Below are 19,037 nucleotides of genomic sequence, written 5' to 3' on the forward strand. Positions count from 1 at the left end.
GTAACTACTATAATGTTGACATGTGGCAGAGAAGATAAGATCTGAATGAAGCAGTGAGGAGGATTTAGTCCAAATCACGTATATATCACGGCCTTCAATAAAACCTGATAAAGAAATTTCCTTGTTCAAATTCATTTGGTAAACCAATTTAGACGTAAACAAGTCAAAATGCTGTGGATTCAAAACGCGGAAAGACCTCTATTGAATCTTATGTCGTTTAGTGCGTTTTCTGTTCTTCTGCTGGTACAATTTAATTTAATAAAAATATACCCAAGGCCAAGGCAGGTGTAAAATTTGTTCAATATTTGTTTCATCGGTCAATAAACTTAGGATGCAAAATTTTTGCCCCCAATTATACGCGGTCAATCAATAAAAATTAGGTGGTAATTGACTTTTTTATTACACGTCAAGTGTCAGCCGTTGGATGGGTAACCAAAAGGATAGATGGGGTCTGGGAAAAGGACGAAATAAAATTCACAGTTAGGTAGGGGAGTGAGGACCAAGGGGACCCACACACACGTGTACAAAGTGGTCCACGAACGAAGAAGCATCAAGCATTGCATTGCATAGGGAGAATTTTGTTGGGTTTAGTTAAGGTCAGCATCTTAATCATGGAAGCATTATTTAGGTGGACATGGACTGGCACTGGCGCATCTTCACCACTAAAACAACTTAAAATATCATTCATATATTCATTCATTCATTCATTCAACATTCATTTTCTTTTAAAGATAAGACGGAGAAGAGAAGATATAATAATAAAAACACTGCATAAAACAAAACCTTTCTCTCTCAGAGCCCATAATAGATTCTTCGATGCGGTGGGAAAACACATCCTCCTCTTGTTTTTTTTTTTTTCTTCTGCTTTTGCCAATTGCCAGTGGCCACTCAATTTCTTATTCCATTCTACTCTACAAAAGTCGCCCGTCAATTTGAAACTAAATGCCAACCACCAAACGAGGTATCAAACAAAATCTTTTCGATCTCTCACTCTCTGTGCGTGCATGGGTGTAGATACTTATAGAGACGAGTCATGTTTTATTACAAACAAACCATGCGACTAAGCTGTTTTCAGTTAGGTTGTCTTTCTTCTAATTATTTGTTTTTTACGCTGTGGTCTTTTGGTGGGCCTGCTGCTGGGTCAACCAATCAGATACAAATCTTATGCCGTGTCTGTTTGTTGGCCCCTATCATGTGATTCATGAACCCAACACTCGTGCTCCACTGCTCAATGATTGGACCACGCCAACTCAATGCAATAGCAGAACTTGACATAGCATCATAATGGATCAAATAAATTTGTGAAAAGGCAATAAAAGACAATACGTCATGACCTGCATATAATTTGAGTTGCCTTTTGCCTGGTCTAATCACTCAGAAATTGATCACAATGATTAATGCAAATAATTTCAACGAAAGACATAATAATTATCACACACTACTACCCTACCTTTTGAATAGCTCAACCAAATACATCTGTCTATATCAAATTTATGAATAGAACATGACAAGGGTTCGTAGTTGCATGTTGAAGAGTTTCACTAATGCTTGTTGCATATATATTATACAAATGAAATATGCCACTGATTAACAAAGAATAGAGACGGTTTCTTGGGATGAAAATAAAACGTAATTTCCAACTTTTCTATTTTTAATGTTCACCTTCCAACTTGTTAATAGGAAGGATCAAATTAAAATTAATGCTACATGAACGAACTCATTCAACAAGCTGAACACGTAGGTTTCCCATAACTTCGAATGAATCTGTAAGTACTCCTCAAACTCCTATACCAGATGATTGCACTTGAGGCCACTATAATTCACAGTTAGCTCTATGAACAGGGAACCAGTGTAACATGGAATGTATACAGACAGAAAGGGAAATAACCTCCAGTGTGTCACAACGCATTCGCAAGTTTATGGGAGGGAAGCACAGTTTTCCTGAAGTCAGATAACAGATTTATGAAGCGCACTCATAACTTTGATCTTACCAGTTGCAGCATGGAAGGAATTAGGAAAAGATCCAAACTGGCCCACAAGTTAATGCTGGATCAAATACACAAAAAACCCCATGAGAAACTTAAGGAGTTCATTATCACATGGAAGCTCCATCTTTCCTTCTATGAAAAACTTCAAAACAATTGTTAGCACTTGCAAAATGCAAAAATCACTGGGATGGGCTTGCTAGTCACTTTCACTACCATGTCTATCTGGAAAACAATAAAGAAAAAAACAAAGAAAATTATTAAGCTATCGCAACATCAATACTTGATGCACATATGCATACATACATATATATATATATATATAGCGTGCGAGAGAGAGAGAGAGAGAGAGAGGGAGAGAGAGCAGCAATACCTCCTGATGGCCTCTTCCCTTCCATTGCATCTTTCTTCTCTTGGCAACTTAAACAAAGGAACGGACCATCCCATGGACGCAACTTTCCTGAATAAGTTGAACCAGCATGTATTGAAATGCCCTCTTCAGGTTTCATCTCCACTTGACATATAGCACACATAAACAACTTAAACATATTGCATAGTGGATATTTTGTATCCAACCTGTGATCACGAAAATATGACTTGAGTAAAAAAGGGACAAACTAAAATGCCATTCTTTGAGCAGACTGCACTGCTACTTGTAACTGGTAAAAACATCACAAACAAGAACAGCAGCAAATTGCAAAGCACAAAAAAAAAAAAAAAGGGAGGAGCAAAGCAAGAAAAGCACTATCCGTGATGATCAAAGAAATAAGCTAGCTAATATGACCCTTCACAGCACACCTTTCTGAAAGCATAGCAGATCCTTCTTCAAACAATTCCTCCACCACATCCGGTTCAACATATTCCCTATCTGTATTAGAAGACGATTCAGGGGACTTTCTGCGAAACATGTTCTTGAGCACTCCTTTTACCTGCTTCTTGGGTGCAGGCACAGGAGGAGGAGGAGGCTTCTCCTGTGGTAATATATCAATCACAATGCAGGTTGTGTCATCTCGAAGTCCCTTTGCCTGTACGGCTTCCTGAACAAGGAACAGAGATATGGCAAGAGATAAAGTAAGCTTGAATAACCAAACATAAATTTCTATGTTCTGAGGTGTGAAGGTCAATGATGCAGTTTTCATCATTGACCAGAAACCTAAAACATAATCTTCAGAAATTGCTTGGTATTAGCTTACTTTGACAATTTGTGCAGCTGCAGCTTCCGGTTGCATCCCACGACAACAATCAAGTGCCTCTTCCGCTGATAAAGCATCCCAAACACCATCACTAGATATTATAAGCCTACCGCCAGCAGTAGACAACTGCAGCAAAATAGTAATTAATACGTCAAACTTTCTAAATCTCTTCAGAAAGAATTGCAGCACAGCCTCATATGTGAATCAAAAGATTATGTAGGTCTATATGTCAAAACTATTAGGCAGCCAGTTTAAATCAATATTAAAAAGTAACTTTGAATTATTTATACTCATTCCTTTGGTTAAGTTCCAAAAGAACTACTGAAAACAACAATAATAATACTAAAAGGTGATGCATGAAAAAGTTTCTTCATGTGATATAACATTCATAAAACCAAACTCAAGTTATACATGAGTAAAATATGAAAAGATAATTGAAGGGACAAACATGGATCAACCACCACAGTCAAGGCCCCTACAGGGAGCAAGTAAATGGAATAGATATTGCTAACATATATCAATAATAGCTTACAGAAGAACCAACCTTCACTTGCTTTACATGAGGAACAGGAACTATGTACTCGCCAACATCCATATCTCCTATAGATCGCGAGAGACATAAACCACCAGGCCAACATCTCAATGGTCCAATCTACAAATGAAGTAAACATTTCTTTTTTTAATATTTTATGTTTCCAATGAAGGAACCAATCTATAGTTACATAGATGGCAGATAGACATCACCAATTTGAGTTTTCTCAAACAAGATTTTGGCCCCGCATCATCATTATATATGGACAGATTGACACATGAATTGGCCAACAAGTCTTTAGTGTCTTATTATCCAAGTATAGTGGCTATACCAACTTAAAAAATCAAGAAGCATATAAATTTTTACTAGAAAAGGAAAAACTCAGCTTCCAGACAAGTTCTCAAGAAGTGCATTAAAAGTCTAGAACAAATAGAGACATGATTATGATGCAAAAGGAAAGATACCTCTGCTCCACCACCAGCATTGAGCCGACCAACCTCACCCCCACATGCTGTGATACGGTCCCTCCTAATATAACACACCAGACAGAAAAAGGTGAGGTCTTTATTTTCAAGGGTGGACAAGTTATGTGTTTCACATAATGCTTATATCAGTGACTTACTCCTCTTCATTGCATTCAAGCCTATGATCTGCTGACAGGTAATAGATATCACCTTCTGCAGATTCAAGTATACAACGGGAATCACCAACAGATCCAACTGTTATAGCCCATCCTTCAATTATCACCAAGGTGACTGTTGTTCCTGATGTACGAGCTGAAATGGCAATCAAAAGAAAATGTAAATATTACCCATGTGCCTAGCAAAACATAACCCAGAAAGAAGGTATTTTCCATTGATGACAAACAAAATGTAATAAATTGCCCAATGCAATGTCCCAGTACATATATCCAGACACCAATATCTACACAAACAGATCATGTGGAAAATGCACAAGCACCAGCCTCATATTTTCCAATGATAGAAAGTATTTTCAAATTTGTCTGTCTAACATAATATCACCAAAAACTAGTACACACAAAATCATAATCCTTAATAATCAGGATTGGTTTATATGTTGACCTAATGAACTAATCCTAACTTGATTATATCTGCATCAAGTTTGGTTCGACATGAATGCCTCATGTGTAAGGCTCAAAACATATGGCACAAATACAGTTGTTGAAGCAAGCAACTAAAAGGTATTGCAGTGACCATTGCTTTTATATTGACTCAAATACATGAGTGTGAAGATATGTACTTGACCAAGAGTCATATGACATAGGCTATCTATGAGAATTTGGCAATGTGTATGACTGTACAAGCACATAAGGATATGAATACTGGAATGAATGCGCAAGAGTGTTTGCACTTGGATGTATAAGTCCGCATGCGTGCATGTGTTTTCTGGTGAATAATCCCTCTATCCAACATCAAGTTGGCCATTCTACTTTAACCAATCACCAGAGTTCTCCTAAAGTATAGGTTGCACAATCACAACATATGTAGTGACAGTGAAAATTATAGAAAGGAGCTACCCCCACCTTTTTCTTGAAAGTCTTTGTCCGTTTTCACAAAGCCCGCTACCGTGGCCCGTGGAAGTGCAGATATCCATTCATCTCTGTTAAGCTCTGAAGGGATAGCATTTAACACATTTTTCAGAAGATTCTCCTTGGTGTAAATAGCGGCAGCTGAGCCATTGTGTCCGTCAAATAGCTGCAGAACACAGTTTAATTAAATCAACTTGACAAGATAAACTTTATCTAGAATCCAAAAGAAATGCAATCGAACACATGGTATTATCCACATAAATGAAAAGATCAAATCAGCATGATTAAGAACCGGCCGTCACTCATGCAATTGAACTTTCTGTTTCCCATCATTAATCCAATTGGAGCAATCTAAATGCAATGTATCCCATCTAATTGACTAAGTACTACGCATAGCCAGTCCTAAAAAGTGATCAATACATTTTGCCATCATGAATAAGAATTCAGAAAACACATACTAAATCCATCGAACTGAAATATATCGAAAACTATACCCCATATACAGAAAATGTGGTGACTCCATCTCCCATGGCTCTTTGACATTCGTTTTTGAGAAGAGTAAAATCTTCTCCTTTCTTGCTTTGACTAGCCTGGCCATGTACAATATCTGGTTTTTCTATCTTCTCATTCGCCAATTCTCGCTTTAGCAGCACCGAAAGTGGGACCGTTTGATGTTCGCCCCTCGTGGCCATTACTTGATTTCAATTTAAAAAATCAAAGCTTCTTTTGCAAATTATGTATCAGAAACTCTATTGCACCATTCCTAATCACATAAATCAAATCATTTGATTGACAAATATGAGCAAATCAATCCACATCGGAAAGGAAATTACAGAATTCCTCGTCAATGCGGATCTTAGAAGGTATAAAATTCAAAAAAATAAATTAAAAAAAAAAGTGTCTTTGAAAGAATGATACGAATCTCAGTGAATCAATCGGCGAAATCGAGAAATGGAAAAGAAAAATTACAAGGAGAGAAAAAAATCGCAGCGATGGCGATTACGCGCGAAGAGGAAAATAAGACGCGTTGAAATGAAAAAATTGCTGTGATCCGGCGTCCTTGACAAATTCCATTCTCAACAAGAGACAATAACTAAACAATTTTAGCGCAATTGAAGCTGGATTTCTCAATTTCCTTTTTTATTTTCCGTTTCTGGTTCGTTTTTCAATTTCACTCGAGTGACATGACAAAAACGCACCGTTCTTTTCGTTCGGCGCTCAAAAGCCGTTTTTTAAGCCGCTTGCTGTAGGCTGCGTGTTTAACCGTTGGATTAAACCTGGGCCCTACGTTAGGTAATTTCGCAAATGAAACTGATTGGTTGGATTCAAATAAAGACGAAGATTGGATTTTTTTTTTTTTTCCCTCTATTCCCTTTCTTGGGTTGGCGCCGGTTAAGGGAAGTGACGCGGGATTAGTTAATTGTATAAGCGACAATAATCTTAATAAAGACCGAGTCAAATTTAAAATCCTCGCTAGACGGGATTGCATGCAAAAATATAAAACGCTTTTAAGCCTATTTTTAATTAGTGTCGAATAATAATAATCATTAGTTTCTTCTCGTTAATTAAATTTGGAAAGTTATCAAGTTGTTAATGTCACGTTGTAGTAGTATTTCACTATTTTGTGATCTTCTATTTAAAGTTCGAGTCATTGGACCATGCCCGGTGGGCCCGGGTACATAAGTATGACCTAACCCTCTGACCTTCCACTTGGAGAACCGCGGAATTCTCGGCGCCGGTTATTCCTAACTAAGACTAAAAATCCCACCCGTGGGTAAGGCGAGTGAACAAAAGCGATCGAATCAGATGGTACTATGATTTGAAAGCTGTCTTTGGAATTGAAGCGTGATTTCACGAAACAGCGGGGCGCGCGTGGGATTGAAGATCTCTAATATGGGAGAGAGATTATCAGACAAACTCCGCGTGAAATAACTAAAATTAACTCGATCGGCTGAGATCAACAGTTCCGCGTATGGGCCCCACCACAGTGATGAATACAAATCAGGACCCTTTGTTTTTGGGCATTGCATGTTGTTTGACGACGAGAGCTGATTGATGGCAAGTTCAAGGCATGTTCGAATATTTATTCTTCGAGAATGCAAGCTGGAAAGAGGCGTCCAGCTTGCCAATTTAGCCAGTGTTGTTGCAATCAACAACTGCTGGTTTACTCATTACAGCTCACCACATCCACCTAAACAGGGACTCTGAAGTCGGTCATTGCACCCCCACAAAGATTTCAGATTGACCCGGATAAATAATTACTTTGAACAAAAAAAAAAAGTCAAGTTTTATGGAATCTTGTGTGACAAGGAAGAAAAATGTGGTGTTATTTCTTCAAAAATCAAAGATAATGAGGCGTTGGCGCGTTGCCCGTTCTGGTCCAGGTGCAGCAGATCATTGTTACAATAAAACCAAAATAGAAAAGAACGTTAAACAGATACACACAGCTGAGCTCATTAATTGAAGTGTTTAACTGTAAAATTGATGAGCATAAAACTTGTAATTAATGTGTGTCTAGCAAAATTACATCAGACATCTGAGAGCGTCTTGATCTCCTGATCGGTCGTGATAAAAACAAAAGCTAACGGTAATGGTCTAATTTGATATCAGCTAATTCTGTGAACAAGGCAAGGCCAGGACATAAACTTACGACAAGATGGATTGTTTTTCCCAGCATGTTTTACCTGCAACAAGAACAAATAGCCAAAAGCACTTAAAATGCTCGATGGAATAAGCCAAATTGTTATTATTAACATACATGAAGTCATTGAGAAGGTTCCAAGTATGAATTATTTATGAAAATTATTATTTTATAAAAGCATCATAGCGCCAGATCTGCAGAAAAGAATATATAACAAAGATTTTAAGCTTGAATATCTGTCAAAATAAATCTGTGCAATACAACCCACTCTTGACCTTCTGTCCTTCCATGTACGATTTGTCCGGCTATATTGTTTGGAATTCGTGTAAAAAAATATTGCTAACCCCAAAACCAACACTATACATAATGAACATATCTGCTGCAATGTTACTATTATTGCCATTTGCCACCATACTCCTAGTTAACCTAAAGAAGCAATGTGAATTCTATTTGTAGATTCATGCCTGTCAAGCTACTGAACAGCGTTTAAGGGAAGTACACTAGTTCAATGTATTGAAGGTGTTTATTTTTTCCAAAAGGTTACCTAAATTGATTGGACGGGCTCTGATATCTGGTACTTGGAATTCAAGAGATTCTTCATCTGATCAGAACCATTTACCCTGATTATATAAACCTGAAAAATGAATATGGTAGATGCAATGTCCAATTAACCACTTCAGATTTTAGGAAAACAGATTATTCACACTAGAGATAGATACAAGCAAGATTACAGAGAAGGGACAGTAGAAAATCAGAAGTCTACATATTATGGTGAATAGAGAGCATGAATTTGCATGTGCTATGTTCCCACCACACAACACATAATATATATATATATATATATATTATGCTGATCAATTGTGTTTGAAAGGTCAAACACATGGGAAGCATAATGAACCTCAAACTTAAGCCAAACACAATAGTTCTAGAAAACCATTAGAAGGTACTAAGGTTAAAAATTCATATATAGCTTAATCATACCTTGAATGCAGTATTCCTAATTAACTGAAAAACTAATGCATCCCCATCCACCAAACCATGAGCAACAGCAAATGCTTTCCATCCACCACTCAATCCTGTTTTTCTTGGCAAATATACTGTTGGATACTCATCACCATCTTCATCTATCAAAGTGATAGCTTCATCACGTTTAGGGAGGTTCCTCCGGCAGAAGTAGCCTGGAAGGCCCTGTTGTTTATAAATTCGAAAATGATTAGGAGTATTGCTTCAATTTCAACCCATATATTACAATGAAATTAGACCTCAGATAACATACACAATTCCAGTCATTTACAATTGAATTACAAATGGATTCACCTTTTCTTTCTGATTACAGACCACACCATGGTAATAAAAATTCAATATCCTCCTTGGTGAAACTGTAGTTACAATCATGTTTTGAGCTATAAAATCACTAAACTTGTGCTCCATAAGTCATTTCGGATCATTCAAAATTTAAATCAAACAAAAGATAAGAAACACTTAGTAAAGAAATGAACCATGAGAAAGATGAGCGCGATTTTGCTACCACTTACTCATGAACCAAAGAGAAAAAACCACAAAGATGCATTAATAGAAAGAAGAAAACATTAGGAGCCAATAACACCAAGCAGCTTACCAGCCAAAATCCGCCAGTAACATGCGATTGCAGCATCGGCTTTATAAAAGTTGGATGCTCGGGTCCTAAACGAGCTTCCAGTTTTTCCGCTTTCTCTACAGCACCTGCTCTGGCTTCATCTGAGGCATAAACCCGGTTCGACAAATCCCTCTTGGAGGAAATTCTAAAAATTCCAGAAGAAATTGAAGCTTGCAACATCAGACTAATAGGAAACATATCGTTACAGTTATTATCACGCAAAAAAAAAAAAAGAGAAATTTGAATAAAGTGTACCTTCTAGGTATCTCCACACGAACAAGAGTAACCTGTTGCAAAACCAAAAACGGGCACTGTTACTTGTTCATCATAGTTCCATTTTCTTCTACATTAAGCTTTATATGCTAAGGCTACGGCTCAAATGTTGATATATAGAGGTAAAGAAATGGTAAGCTCACTCCATTGTAAACAGGGGCGGGCTTGTTGGCTACGCGACTGGAGCGCCTCAAGACGACATCCTCTTGTTTCTTCACTGTACGAGGTTTCACTTGTTTCTCCTGTCGATTGAGCAAACACAAAGTCAGCTGTATTGACAACTAGAAAAATAAAGTTTATATATATATGATCAAAGAACAAGAGAGAGGGTGGCACATGAGATGGTTCAATAGAGGGCTTTTTGCGGAGAGCTTGACAGAGCATGGGCAGATTGAGGGCTTCCATTCGTTTCTTGTTTTCCTCCACTCTTTTAAGGCGACATTCCTCGTATGATGGCTTCGCCTTCACCATTTTCTCTGGAACCAAACACGAACCTGTTTTTCTTTTCGCTAATCCTTTAGCCTTCTATTTTGTAATTTTGTTTTGAGAGTAACAAAAAGGCACAACGGTAAAGACCTAAGCGAGGTGACCGATGAGTTCCTACTCGTTTGAGTTACCAGTGAGGAGCCAGCTAGCCGAAAAGTGCCCTGCGATTGGACAGCACCATGTATTTGTATTTTCTTTTCATTTTTTTAATGGCAATTCACTAATAATAATGTAAATTTAAGGAGACAATTTTTTTTTCCCCCCTTGCAATAAGTAAAGATGTGATATCATATCATTAGAGAAGCGATCATACATAGTGAGTGAGGAGTGAGTGATCACAGACCGGCACCACTTTTTAGTGGTTGCCGCCAAATTAAATAGTATTTCAAATTTTCAAATTTTCAAATTATCAAAGAGGACTCTAGTCACTCAAGGCGGTGTTTAGATGACCACGCATCGCGCCTATAAACACAGAGAGATACTTAATTTTGTTTTTTTTAAAAAAAATTTCCTTTTCACATTTTTCTACTAGTAATACTTCATTTTATTTCCTTTACACATTTTCGTAGAGCATGCACCATGTGGTACTTTAATCACTTCCAACCGCTGTTTAGAAGTTAGAACATCGTTCTCCTACAGTTTGCTCATAAATAATCAAAGTTAAAAGGGGACTAGACATCTTTGTGATGAATCTAAATAAATAAGACATGGTATTCACAGTCTACAGCTGATATCATCACCGGGCACTGGCTGCTCTTATAATCGAGAGATGTACAGAGTCCAAAGCAACGAACAATGTTGTCAATATAAATGAAATACTCCTTTTAGTACTTTGTCATGCCTGAGCTCCTCAACCAGGGCAGCACCTCTTGCAGTCCTTCTTTCAGGCTTCTGGGGTTATAACCCAACTCTGTTTTGGCCTTCACACAAGAGTATGCCCACTGATGTGCCAAAACACGTACAGTCTGCTCAATAATTCATTCATTGTAAGAAGATAATGCATGCTAAATAGGAAGAAGAAGAAGAAGAAGAAAGAAAAACTGTTCAAGGAAACAAATACAAGAATACACAGAAACAGATTCACAGTGTAAGCATTGGCACCGAAAAGAGAATAAATGAAAACGTGTAGGCAGAAAATGATGGGACTCATCATATATTGTTGAAGTAAGCAGTCTATAAACAAGTCAATATCAGTCTACATGATCAAATTAATTAGCACTCAAAAAATTCATAATCCTAACCAGTGCTACAACCAGGGCCAATAAATCAATTTCAGAAGCCATAGCGCATACCGGGTAGCTGATGAGAGGAAGCTTTCCTGTGATTCGAGAGAAGAAAACTAATATCCATCCATACGCCTCAATCAACCAAAGGGGAATGCAAAATCTAGGCCTGCTTGTTCCAGTGATGACAGCAGCCATGTCAAAAATTTGCATGAATGACGCATTCTCTCCAGTAAGAAGATATCTTTCACCAGATCGACCTTTTTCCATTGCTGCAATATGACCATCTACAACATCATCAACATGACAGAAGGAAAATCTATCATTTCCATAGCCAATATAGCCAGGTAACCGTCCATTAAAGCGTTCAATCATCTGAAAGGACAAAGCAATAATCATCACAGCAAGCATCTGATACTTCTCTATGCAATCAAGAGTGAAAGCATTCAATCAAGTATGGTATATACAACTTTTTAAGAAATAAGGTAGCTATCTGGTACTCGATAAGAGACAAGTGGTTAAAGAACTGCAAAGTGTTAACACATATAAATCAATTAGCTGATGAGAGAAACACACTATCTGCTGTTCATCTTCAAAACAATGTCTAAATAAATAAGAGTTCATTCACCAATGGGGCATCACTGGCCTACAACCAGAGCTTCCACTACTAGACTCAATTTAAAGCACATGTTCCATGGTTCGTTCCAGCCTAAATTGCATGACAAGTAATTTGACAATGAAAGAAAACTAAAGAAAAGTGCTGCGAAAACAATAATCTTACCAGTTTGGCAACAAGATTACCAGTGGTGAGCTTCCCCGGACCATAAATAACACCTGGGTAAACTGGCACTATTGGTAACCCCTCTGACGCAGCTTGTAGAGCTATCTTATCAGCCACAGCCTTAGACCTCTCGTACTGGGTACAGAAATACTTCTCCTCATGAACCTGCCGCCAAATAATTCAAAAATTAAATCAATAAATCAGTTACTTTTACACAGCGCATATAAAAGATAAATTCTCATACTTGATTTTCATCGGCAATGTATCCATCTGTTGAACCAAGAGCAAAGAATGAAGACGTGTATATAATCTTCTCGACTGTTTTAGTCTCTTTAGCTGCCTGCACTACGTTCTTTAATCCTTCGACATTAACCTAATGCACAATTTTAAAAACTCGGATTTTGTTTCAATTCCCCCGAAATGAAAATAGTAAAAACGAACAAGAACACTTTACTTAAACTTAAACTTCAACTTCAACAACGAAGGTGACTAGGGGTTCAACTTACGGCAAAGAACCTAGAAGGATCGGGGAGCCAAGGCTCGACAAGAGCGGCTGTGTGGAAGATGACGTGGCAACCGAAGCAGGCGTCGACGAGCGAGCGGTAGTCGGTCACATCGCCGTAGACCAGCTCGAGAGCTCCCTCCGAAGGGAGACCGGAGATGTCGCTGGTGCGCCTGACCAAGGCTCGAACCGAGTGGCCTTGCTTCAGAAGCGCGTGGCAGAGTCTCCCCCCTAAGTAACCCGACGCGCCGCTCACTAGTATCTTCATACTTTCTCCCTGTCCCAAACACAAAGTCGAATCAATCGGCTAAAACAAAATGTCAACACAATTAGAATAGAAATTGGGAGCCCTTATCTGACATTAAATGTAACGTACACACTTCACAACAACCACATAAATAATAAGTCCATATAATTTATATGATTGTTATAAAGTGTGTATGTTACATTTCATATAACATAGAATTTATCTTAAAAATTACAATACAATATGAATGATGGCATATTTTATTGGGAATTTCTATATTATCCATCCATGCGCAGGATATATCGTATGATATTCTGTAGAATATATGTTCAATTCATGTTTAATAATTGCAACTCTCTATGAAAAATAAACGGTGGAAACTCTATTCATTAATTAAATGGGATGTGGATGTGGATGCCGATATGGATATTATTTTCAAGTGTACACTTGCACAGCCCTCACTTTTGTTTACCCTCGAAGATGACTTCAAATTCCTCCATCTTACAATAATGAACAAACTCGGTATTTTTTAACGGGAAAAATTATTTTCACCCTTAAAGTTTAATGTAATAGCTCATTTCATCCATATTTTTCAAATAATAACTTAAAATATCTTTTCGTTAACTCACCGTTAGTAAAAAGCCGTTAACTAATAATTAATTAAGGACAAAATAAGATTTTTTTATTAAAGTGATACAAACTATATTAAAATATATTTTTTACATAATTAAATAACACTACAAAGTATGCAAAATTTATAAACTTTTTTTAAATAAAATCCACGATAATATAGTTTGATATAGTCATTGAATAAGTGCATGTTTGGTATGACTTATTTAAAAGCCATAAGTGCTTATTTACTTCCATGAGCACTTTTTAAAAATTTTTATGGTGTTTGGTTATTTTTTTAGTAGAGTTTTTTTTAACTTAAATAAGCTAATTTACCTCTACTAGCAAAAGTCCAAAATTTGAGTTTTTGGGAGTAGAGGTTAGAGAGCTTTTCCAAAAAATTATATAATATTAAAAATATCCTTGACATATTTTATTAATTACATAATACCCTTTGTATAAAATATACCTTACGAAAACTATTACCGCCATTTAAAAATATTGTTGCCGCCACTTCACTTTATCTCTCTTTTTTTTTTAAATAACCAACACTTTAATTTTGCAATCCCTATACATAACCAATACTTGAGAGAGCAATCATAGTCATAACCAACGTTTTTAGTGAGGAGGATGCTAGGTAATGCGACACTTCATGTTCCGTTAACATTTCAGTTATATTATTGATTATCATTTTAATTTGGATAGTATTATTTGTTTAGGAGAATATATCAATTATGCAATTTTTAATTTTGAAAATTAAAAAAATGATTAAACTGATTTTTTTCTTTTTAATTGATAGCTTAGATGCATTTTGTTACATGTTATATAATTATGAATATATATCATTTTTGGTAATTTAATTACACAAAAACACTTTTAGTTTTACACAACCAAACAGTTTAATGGTTCAAAAGTATTTTTTTAATTGACAACCAAACACCCAATGGTTTTTTGTCCAAAAGCTCTATTGGTATAAGCTCTACTGCTATAAGCTCTATTTAATAAGTTGTACCAAACGGAGCCTAATTGCTATAAGGAACAAATTGTAATTAACACAATATCTTTATTCTTTAAATATTGGAAGAAAAACTCAAAATACCACCAATTTTTATGTGCTTGCATGTGCTGAATATCTTCTTTATCTCCAACTCAATTCAAACAATTTTACAGTGTAATTAGAGAGTATACTTATATGAATAAGAAAATTATGATATTTTTGGTACTTAGATTTAGGGTTTATATAGTTTTATGCCGCTAAAATAGAAAGAAGTGAAAAAAGAATTGCTTGAAATATAAATTTTTTATCTTTTTCAGTATTTCCTATTTAGTTGGATTAGATAAAATTATTTTTAGTTATATGTCAACTTTTATTTATTTTTCTAATTTTCTCTTTGATGAAAATTTATTTTTACCCTTAATGAATTATTAACAAACGACATTCAACTAACGGTGAGTTAACAGAAAGATGTTTTGAGCTATTGTTTAAAAAATAAGGATGAAATGAATTATTGCATGAAACCCTAAAAATGAGAAGGGTTTTTTTCCCTTTTTTAACGTTAACAAGTTAATGGAGAAGATGCTGCATGTTGAATTATCATGCACGAGCAACAAAAAGCGTTTTAAAAAATGACGGAAACATTGAAATGCCAATGTGAAAATATCGTAAAGTATTGAGGTTCTTCATTTTGGAAAATTAAGTGGATTTACATCCAGATCCTCCCCTTATTTTCAATACAAATCATCCCGACAAACCCTACATTAAGCTAGAGCCTTTTCATACATGTAACCGTCAATGTACAGTTTGTCAGAACTCAGAATAGAGGCCAGGCCACAAGCCCAAAACATGGCATTCTCCTTATTGTCTTACAAAAACGCCAGATTATCAACTCCGTTTACATAACATTTCAAATGCCCATGTCTCCATTTTTCCTTTTTTCTTTTTTAATTCTTCGCGGAAATTCATGTTCCCTTGGGCTGATGCCAGGCGAGCACTGTGTTAAGCAAAGAGCCTCGTACAAGATACGATTCAGTAGATTCTATCCTCAAGTAAAAGTAGTCAGTAGAATCTTACAATCTTGAGCGGCGCATACATTTGATAGGATTAAATGGGGCACGCCTCTGTGATGAATTATACCAGGATCCATTTAAAGAATCCGATGACCTGATATCCCAGCCTTCAACATTCTTGGGTACACAGACGTCGAATAGAATTTGACCAAGAACCCCATGAGTGTTAATGCTTGGTGGGTTAGGCAAATGAATCAGTCTTTCTTTGTGTTCATCTTGCAGGGACCCGACATCTCTGCCATCGTAATATTCAAGAGAGCTGGGCAAGACGAAATGATCACTAGGCACAAGAGAAGTTCCTCGGAAGCTCCGGGTTGGGCTCACAGCTGCTTTACTCAGGTTGTACATTGGATCAGCCATATCATCATGTGTTCCCTCCAGGCCCATTTTTTCTCTTTCAAGTCGTTGAATCCGTTGGGAGTAAACTGCACCCGCCTTACCAAGGAGCTCAGTCACAGCAGCCTTATAGTCAATTGGATAATGCCGATAGTGACCTGTAATAACTATCACGATTGAATCACATAAAGAGGATTTGAAATATATGGATGATGCAGCCTAGAAGCATTTGCAGATGAAAGTTGGACCAGCCATCAGATTCACAAAAATGGTCATAAGATGATGGTTATGATTTGTCTTCCAATATAACAGAAGTTGTACATGCACACACCCACATACATTCATCACGGCCATCATTAAGCACACGCATCGGAGAAAACCTACATTAAATAACATTCTCCTTTGACATTTGTAAATATAACCCAGCATCATTTCTAAAGCATTGTTTGGGCATATGTTTTCAGTCCCTGCCAAGATACTAGTGACCAAAATTTGTGTTCACAACTTTAACCAAAGTACAAAAAACATCAACAGCAGCATACAGAGCATTTGAAAGTATAAACCCTCTACAGCACACAACAGGACTCCATTTGGTTTTAAAATTTATATAAAAGCACAACCGAAACAGTCAAAGAAAATCTCAGCAGAAGATATCACACACCATGATCATGACTACACATTAGACCAATGAGTTTTGAAACAGACCTACGTGAGGAGAGCTGTTCCATTTTACAAGTTTTACATCTGCCCCTAGATCACACAGTCGTTGAGCAAAATTGTAGATGACTTGGTAAGGAGCAAGATCATCATCTTCCGAGCATAAAATGAGATATGGGGCCCCAAACCGCTGCATAAGAACTATACTGAATAAAAACAGGAGACATGAAAAGGGAAAGCTTTTCTATATCAAGTAAGCCGCTGTCTTCTTACCACAGAGGAGTACAGAGTCTGCCAATACTCCGCTCGATGCGATTCAAACCTATTAAGGAAGAAAGCATCAAGACCAGAAGCAATGCCATTTGCTATCCGAGAGACTAATCTTGGTGGATGGGACATGTTCAGAACTGAGGGGTGAACAGCAAATCTGGCACCCAAATCACTAGTAAAATCCACTGGACTAGAATCATAGATCTGGCCTGAAAAACAGTCCCTAACCAGTTGGCGGTCATCCTTCATAAGAAAGAAGAAGAAAAAGTAATTAAACCACACAAAAAATGGTGTTTTCAAGTTTAAAAATTACACAACGTATATCAAGCAACTCTTTGTCAACCCAACATATCAAAATTTGTTCAGATCTTATGGGTAAACACAAGAAAATGTAAACTTCATCCTACCTAGTGAGTTTTGTTATTTCATCAAAAGCATTAATATTGGAAGAAACCATAACAACCGAGCATGTATATAGAAATCTCTCAAAGAAAGAAAAAGAAGGAAAATAGATGGGTTTATAGAAAAGGTACCAGATTCAATTTTGCTTCGCATATTCCCTCAGTTATCTGCAAAATAAGTTTCCAGCCAAACCAAAGACTTTAGAACTATGATGCATTCTTAGCTTCCACAGAAATGCAGGAAAGAAATTCGCTGCTGACATCTAAACACAGATAAATGCGGTCTCTAAATTCTTGAAAATATTACCTGAAGAACCTTGTACATGCAGGCTTTTGGACCCCCAGAAAAAGATGCAAAAACAACAGGGCATGGCCCGAACTTCAGCTCCTGCTTGCCAGAATAAAACCATAAATTTACAAGATAAACACTCAGTATGTCAACCCTTTAAAAAATTTCAAGATACTAAAGTCTAAAAATGTTATAAGGCTTCAATCAAAACATAGATTGTGTTTGGGCATGGTATTGATTTCCACCACATTAGCTAAACATGAGTTGGGGAAACATCAATTCTAGCATCCAAACCCATGTCTGCTTAATAGCTAGTGAATTCACTCGAAAGCACCTTTGCAATGAAAGTCAAACCACCACAATCCAAACAGACTGTTCGAAGATGCAAATACAAAAGAAGAAAAGCACTGACCTCTACGAGTTCCTTCAGAACATCCAATGCCAGGCTTTCAGCCTTTTCAGGAAAAAACCTGCAGATATTACAATAATCAAACCCAGAGAACAAAATCATCAAGTCGTGTGAGCATAAAAGGAGAGCTAATCCCTTATATTAACCAAATAAAAAAAAAAAAAACCGGTTGTATTCATCTATCCCTTCCATCGAGCATGATCCTCACATCAATCAAATCAAATAGAACTTACATATTGAGAAATTGAGAATGGCAAATAAGTGAATTCCATCCCAAAGAGGAGTAAAGCTGGACGAAACGCTTCAATTGTCTCTCTTCACTAGACATCCAAGCAAACACCACCACTATCCCTTCTCTCCTTCCTCCTCTTTCCTTCCTTCCCCAGTAATACCTACCCCCAAATCCCCACATTGTGCTCTCTCTCTCTCTTTTTCTCCAATTCCACTTAAGATTAGATGAACTCACTTCCCTTTCGGATATTTCGTTTTGCTGCAAATAACAAGATTTAAAAAAAAAAAACCCGCACGCGCACAATTCGATTCGATCTACGGACCAAAATTTAGAGATATCATAAGGTCCTGGAGTATTTTCTCACCCCTGCTGATTTTTTTCAATCACGGTCATATTCTTGAAGGAGACGCCTCAAATACGGACCCTTTTCAATATCCACAAACGCGGGCCACATTGTTTTTTTTTTTTTGGTTTTAATTTACAAAGGTTAATTTTTTTGGTGAGTTGACTTTAATGACTTAAATATCCTCGACGATGTCGTGTCAGGAGCTCATTGATGGCAACGTCCCCTCTATTTGGTTTGCACGGAAGTGGCGGGCTGTTTCAACATTTACAGAATAATTTCGCTGCTCTCTTCAGAATTCTGTGTTGATGATATTATTGGAGTTTTTTAATATTTAAAGAAATGAAGGAGAAATACTAATTATGAGGTCCAGCCA

General features: G+C 36.9%; 4 protein-coding genes across 6 annotated transcripts; all 4 read right to left on the minus strand.

The window, feature by feature from the left end:
* Positions 1 to 1,480: 1,480 nt before the first annotated feature.
* On the minus strand, positions 1,481 to 6,545 carry LOC18042190 (probable protein phosphatase 2C 12). Its single transcript, XM_006434734.2, has 10 exons — positions 6,229 to 6,545; positions 5,754 to 6,022; positions 5,254 to 5,425; positions 4,333 to 4,486; positions 4,175 to 4,238; positions 3,723 to 3,830; positions 3,179 to 3,304; positions 2,784 to 3,022; positions 2,359 to 2,561; positions 1,481 to 2,210 (listed from the first exon to the last, which is right to left on the minus strand). The coding sequence occupies exons 2-10, from the start codon at positions 5,949 to 5,951 to the stop codon at positions 2,185 to 2,187; spliced, it is 1,290 nt and encodes a 429-aa protein (XP_006434797.1). The 5' UTR covers positions 5,952 to 6,022; positions 6,229 to 6,545; the 3' UTR covers positions 1,481 to 2,184.
* A 1,043-nt stretch (positions 6,546 to 7,588) lies between these two features.
* On the minus strand, positions 7,589 to 10,449 carry LOC18042191 (B3 domain-containing protein At5g42700). 2 transcript variants are annotated; one of them, XM_006434736.2, is made up of 7 exons: positions 10,146 to 10,449; positions 9,953 to 10,051; positions 9,792 to 9,823; positions 9,519 to 9,681; positions 8,882 to 9,088; positions 8,445 to 8,534; positions 7,860 to 7,943 (listed from the first exon to the last, which is right to left on the minus strand). In XM_006434736.2, the coding sequence occupies exons 1-6, from the start codon at positions 10,278 to 10,280 to the stop codon at positions 8,445 to 8,447; spliced, it is 726 nt and encodes a 241-aa protein (XP_006434799.1). In that variant the 5' UTR covers positions 10,281 to 10,449; the 3' UTR covers positions 7,860 to 7,943. The 2 variants fall into 2 exon arrangements, with proteins under 2 accessions (XP_024040211.1, XP_006434799.1); XM_024184443.1 differs by lacking the exon at positions 8,445 to 8,534 and having other exon boundaries at positions 7,589 to 7,943.
* Positions 10,450 to 10,904: 455 nt separating this feature from the next.
* LOC112098490 (putative dihydroflavonol 4-reductase) lies at positions 10,905 to 13,431 on the minus strand. Its single transcript, XM_024184952.1, has 6 exons — positions 13,278 to 13,431; positions 12,806 to 13,135; positions 12,544 to 12,672; positions 12,300 to 12,464; positions 11,588 to 11,893; positions 10,905 to 11,260 (listed from the first exon to the last, which is right to left on the minus strand). The coding sequence occupies exons 2-6, from the start codon at positions 13,067 to 13,069 to the stop codon at positions 11,120 to 11,122; spliced, it is 1,005 nt and encodes a 334-aa protein (XP_024040720.1). The 5' UTR covers positions 13,070 to 13,135; positions 13,278 to 13,431; the 3' UTR covers positions 10,905 to 11,119.
* Positions 13,432 to 15,415: 1,984 nt separating this feature from the next.
* Positions 15,416 to 18,760, minus strand: LOC18043095. 2 transcript variants are annotated; one of them, XM_024184844.1, is made up of 7 exons: positions 18,320 to 18,760; positions 18,090 to 18,147; positions 17,696 to 17,776; positions 17,521 to 17,556; positions 16,991 to 17,230; positions 16,766 to 16,907; positions 15,416 to 16,218 (listed from the first exon to the last, which is right to left on the minus strand). In XM_024184844.1, exons 1-7 carry the CDS (start codon positions 18,496 to 18,498, stop codon positions 15,725 to 15,727), a joined length of 1,230 nt encoding a protein of 409 aa, XP_024040612.1. In that variant the 5' UTR covers positions 18,499 to 18,760; the 3' UTR covers positions 15,416 to 15,724. The 2 variants fall into 2 exon arrangements, with proteins under 2 accessions (XP_024040612.1, XP_024040611.1); XM_024184843.1 differs by having other exon boundaries at positions 15,416 to 16,227.
* Positions 18,761 to 19,037: the final 277 nt, after the last annotated feature.

Source organism: Citrus clementina, unplaced genomic scaffold (genome assembly GCF_000493195.1).
Source record: "Citrus clementina cultivar Clemenules unplaced genomic scaffold, Citrus_clementina_v1.0 scaffold_5, whole genome shotgun sequence".
Taxonomy (NCBI): domain Eukaryota; kingdom Viridiplantae; phylum Streptophyta; class Magnoliopsida; order Sapindales; family Rutaceae; genus Citrus; species Citrus x clementina.

Excerpts from the sequence above, each read along its gene's own strand:
- LOC18042190 (XM_006434734.2), bottom strand. The coding sequence starts at position 5,951 with ATGGCCACGAGGGGCGAACATCAAACGGTCCCACTTTCGGTGCTGCTA. Across the intron at positions 3,023-3,178 it reads CAGCTGCACAAATTGTCAAA|GAAGCCGTACAGGCAAAGGG; the intron begins GTAAGCTAATAC and ends TTCCTTGTTCAG. Across the intron at positions 2,211-2,358 it reads AGGGAAGAGGCCATCAGGAG|ATAGACATGGTAGTGAAAGT; the intron begins GTATTGCTGCTC and ends ATTGTTTTCCAG.
- LOC18042191 (XM_006434736.2), bottom strand. The coding sequence starts at position 10,280 with ATGGTGAAGGCGAAGCCATCATACGAGGAATGTCGCCTTAAAAGAGTG. Across the intron at positions 10,052-10,145 it reads CCTCTATTGAACCATCTCAT|GAGAAACAAGTGAAACCTCG; the intron begins GTGCCACCCTCT and ends CTCAATCGACAG. Across the intron at positions 9,824-9,952 it reads CCGCCCCTGTTTACAATGGA|GTTACTCTTGTTCGTGTGGA; the intron begins GTGAGCTTACCA and ends GTTTTGCAACAG.
- LOC18043095 (XM_024184843.1), bottom strand. The coding sequence starts at position 18,498 with ATGTGGGGATTTGGGGGTAGGTATTACTGGGGAAGGAAGGAAAGAGGA. Across the intron at positions 17,231-17,520 it reads GCGAAGCAAAATTGAATCTG|GATGACCGCCAACTGGTTAG; the intron begins GTACCTTTTCTA and ends TTTCTTATGAAG. Across the intron at positions 16,908-16,990 it reads AGACTCTGTACTCCTCTGTG|CGGTTTGGGGCCCCATATCT; the intron begins GTAAGAAGACAG and ends GTTCTTATGCAG.
- LOC112098490 (XM_024184952.1), bottom strand. The coding sequence starts at position 13,069 with ATGAAGATACTAGTGAGCGGCGCGTCGGGTTACTTAGGGGGGAGACTC. Across the intron at positions 12,465-12,543 it reads ACATTGCCGATGAAAATCAA|GTTCATGAGGAGAAGTATTT; the intron begins GTATGAGAATTT and ends ATTTGGCGGCAG. Across the intron at positions 11,261-11,587 it reads TTCCTCTCATCAGCTACCCG|ACTGTACGTGTTTTGGCACA; the intron begins GTATGCGCTATG and ends ATTATTGAGCAG.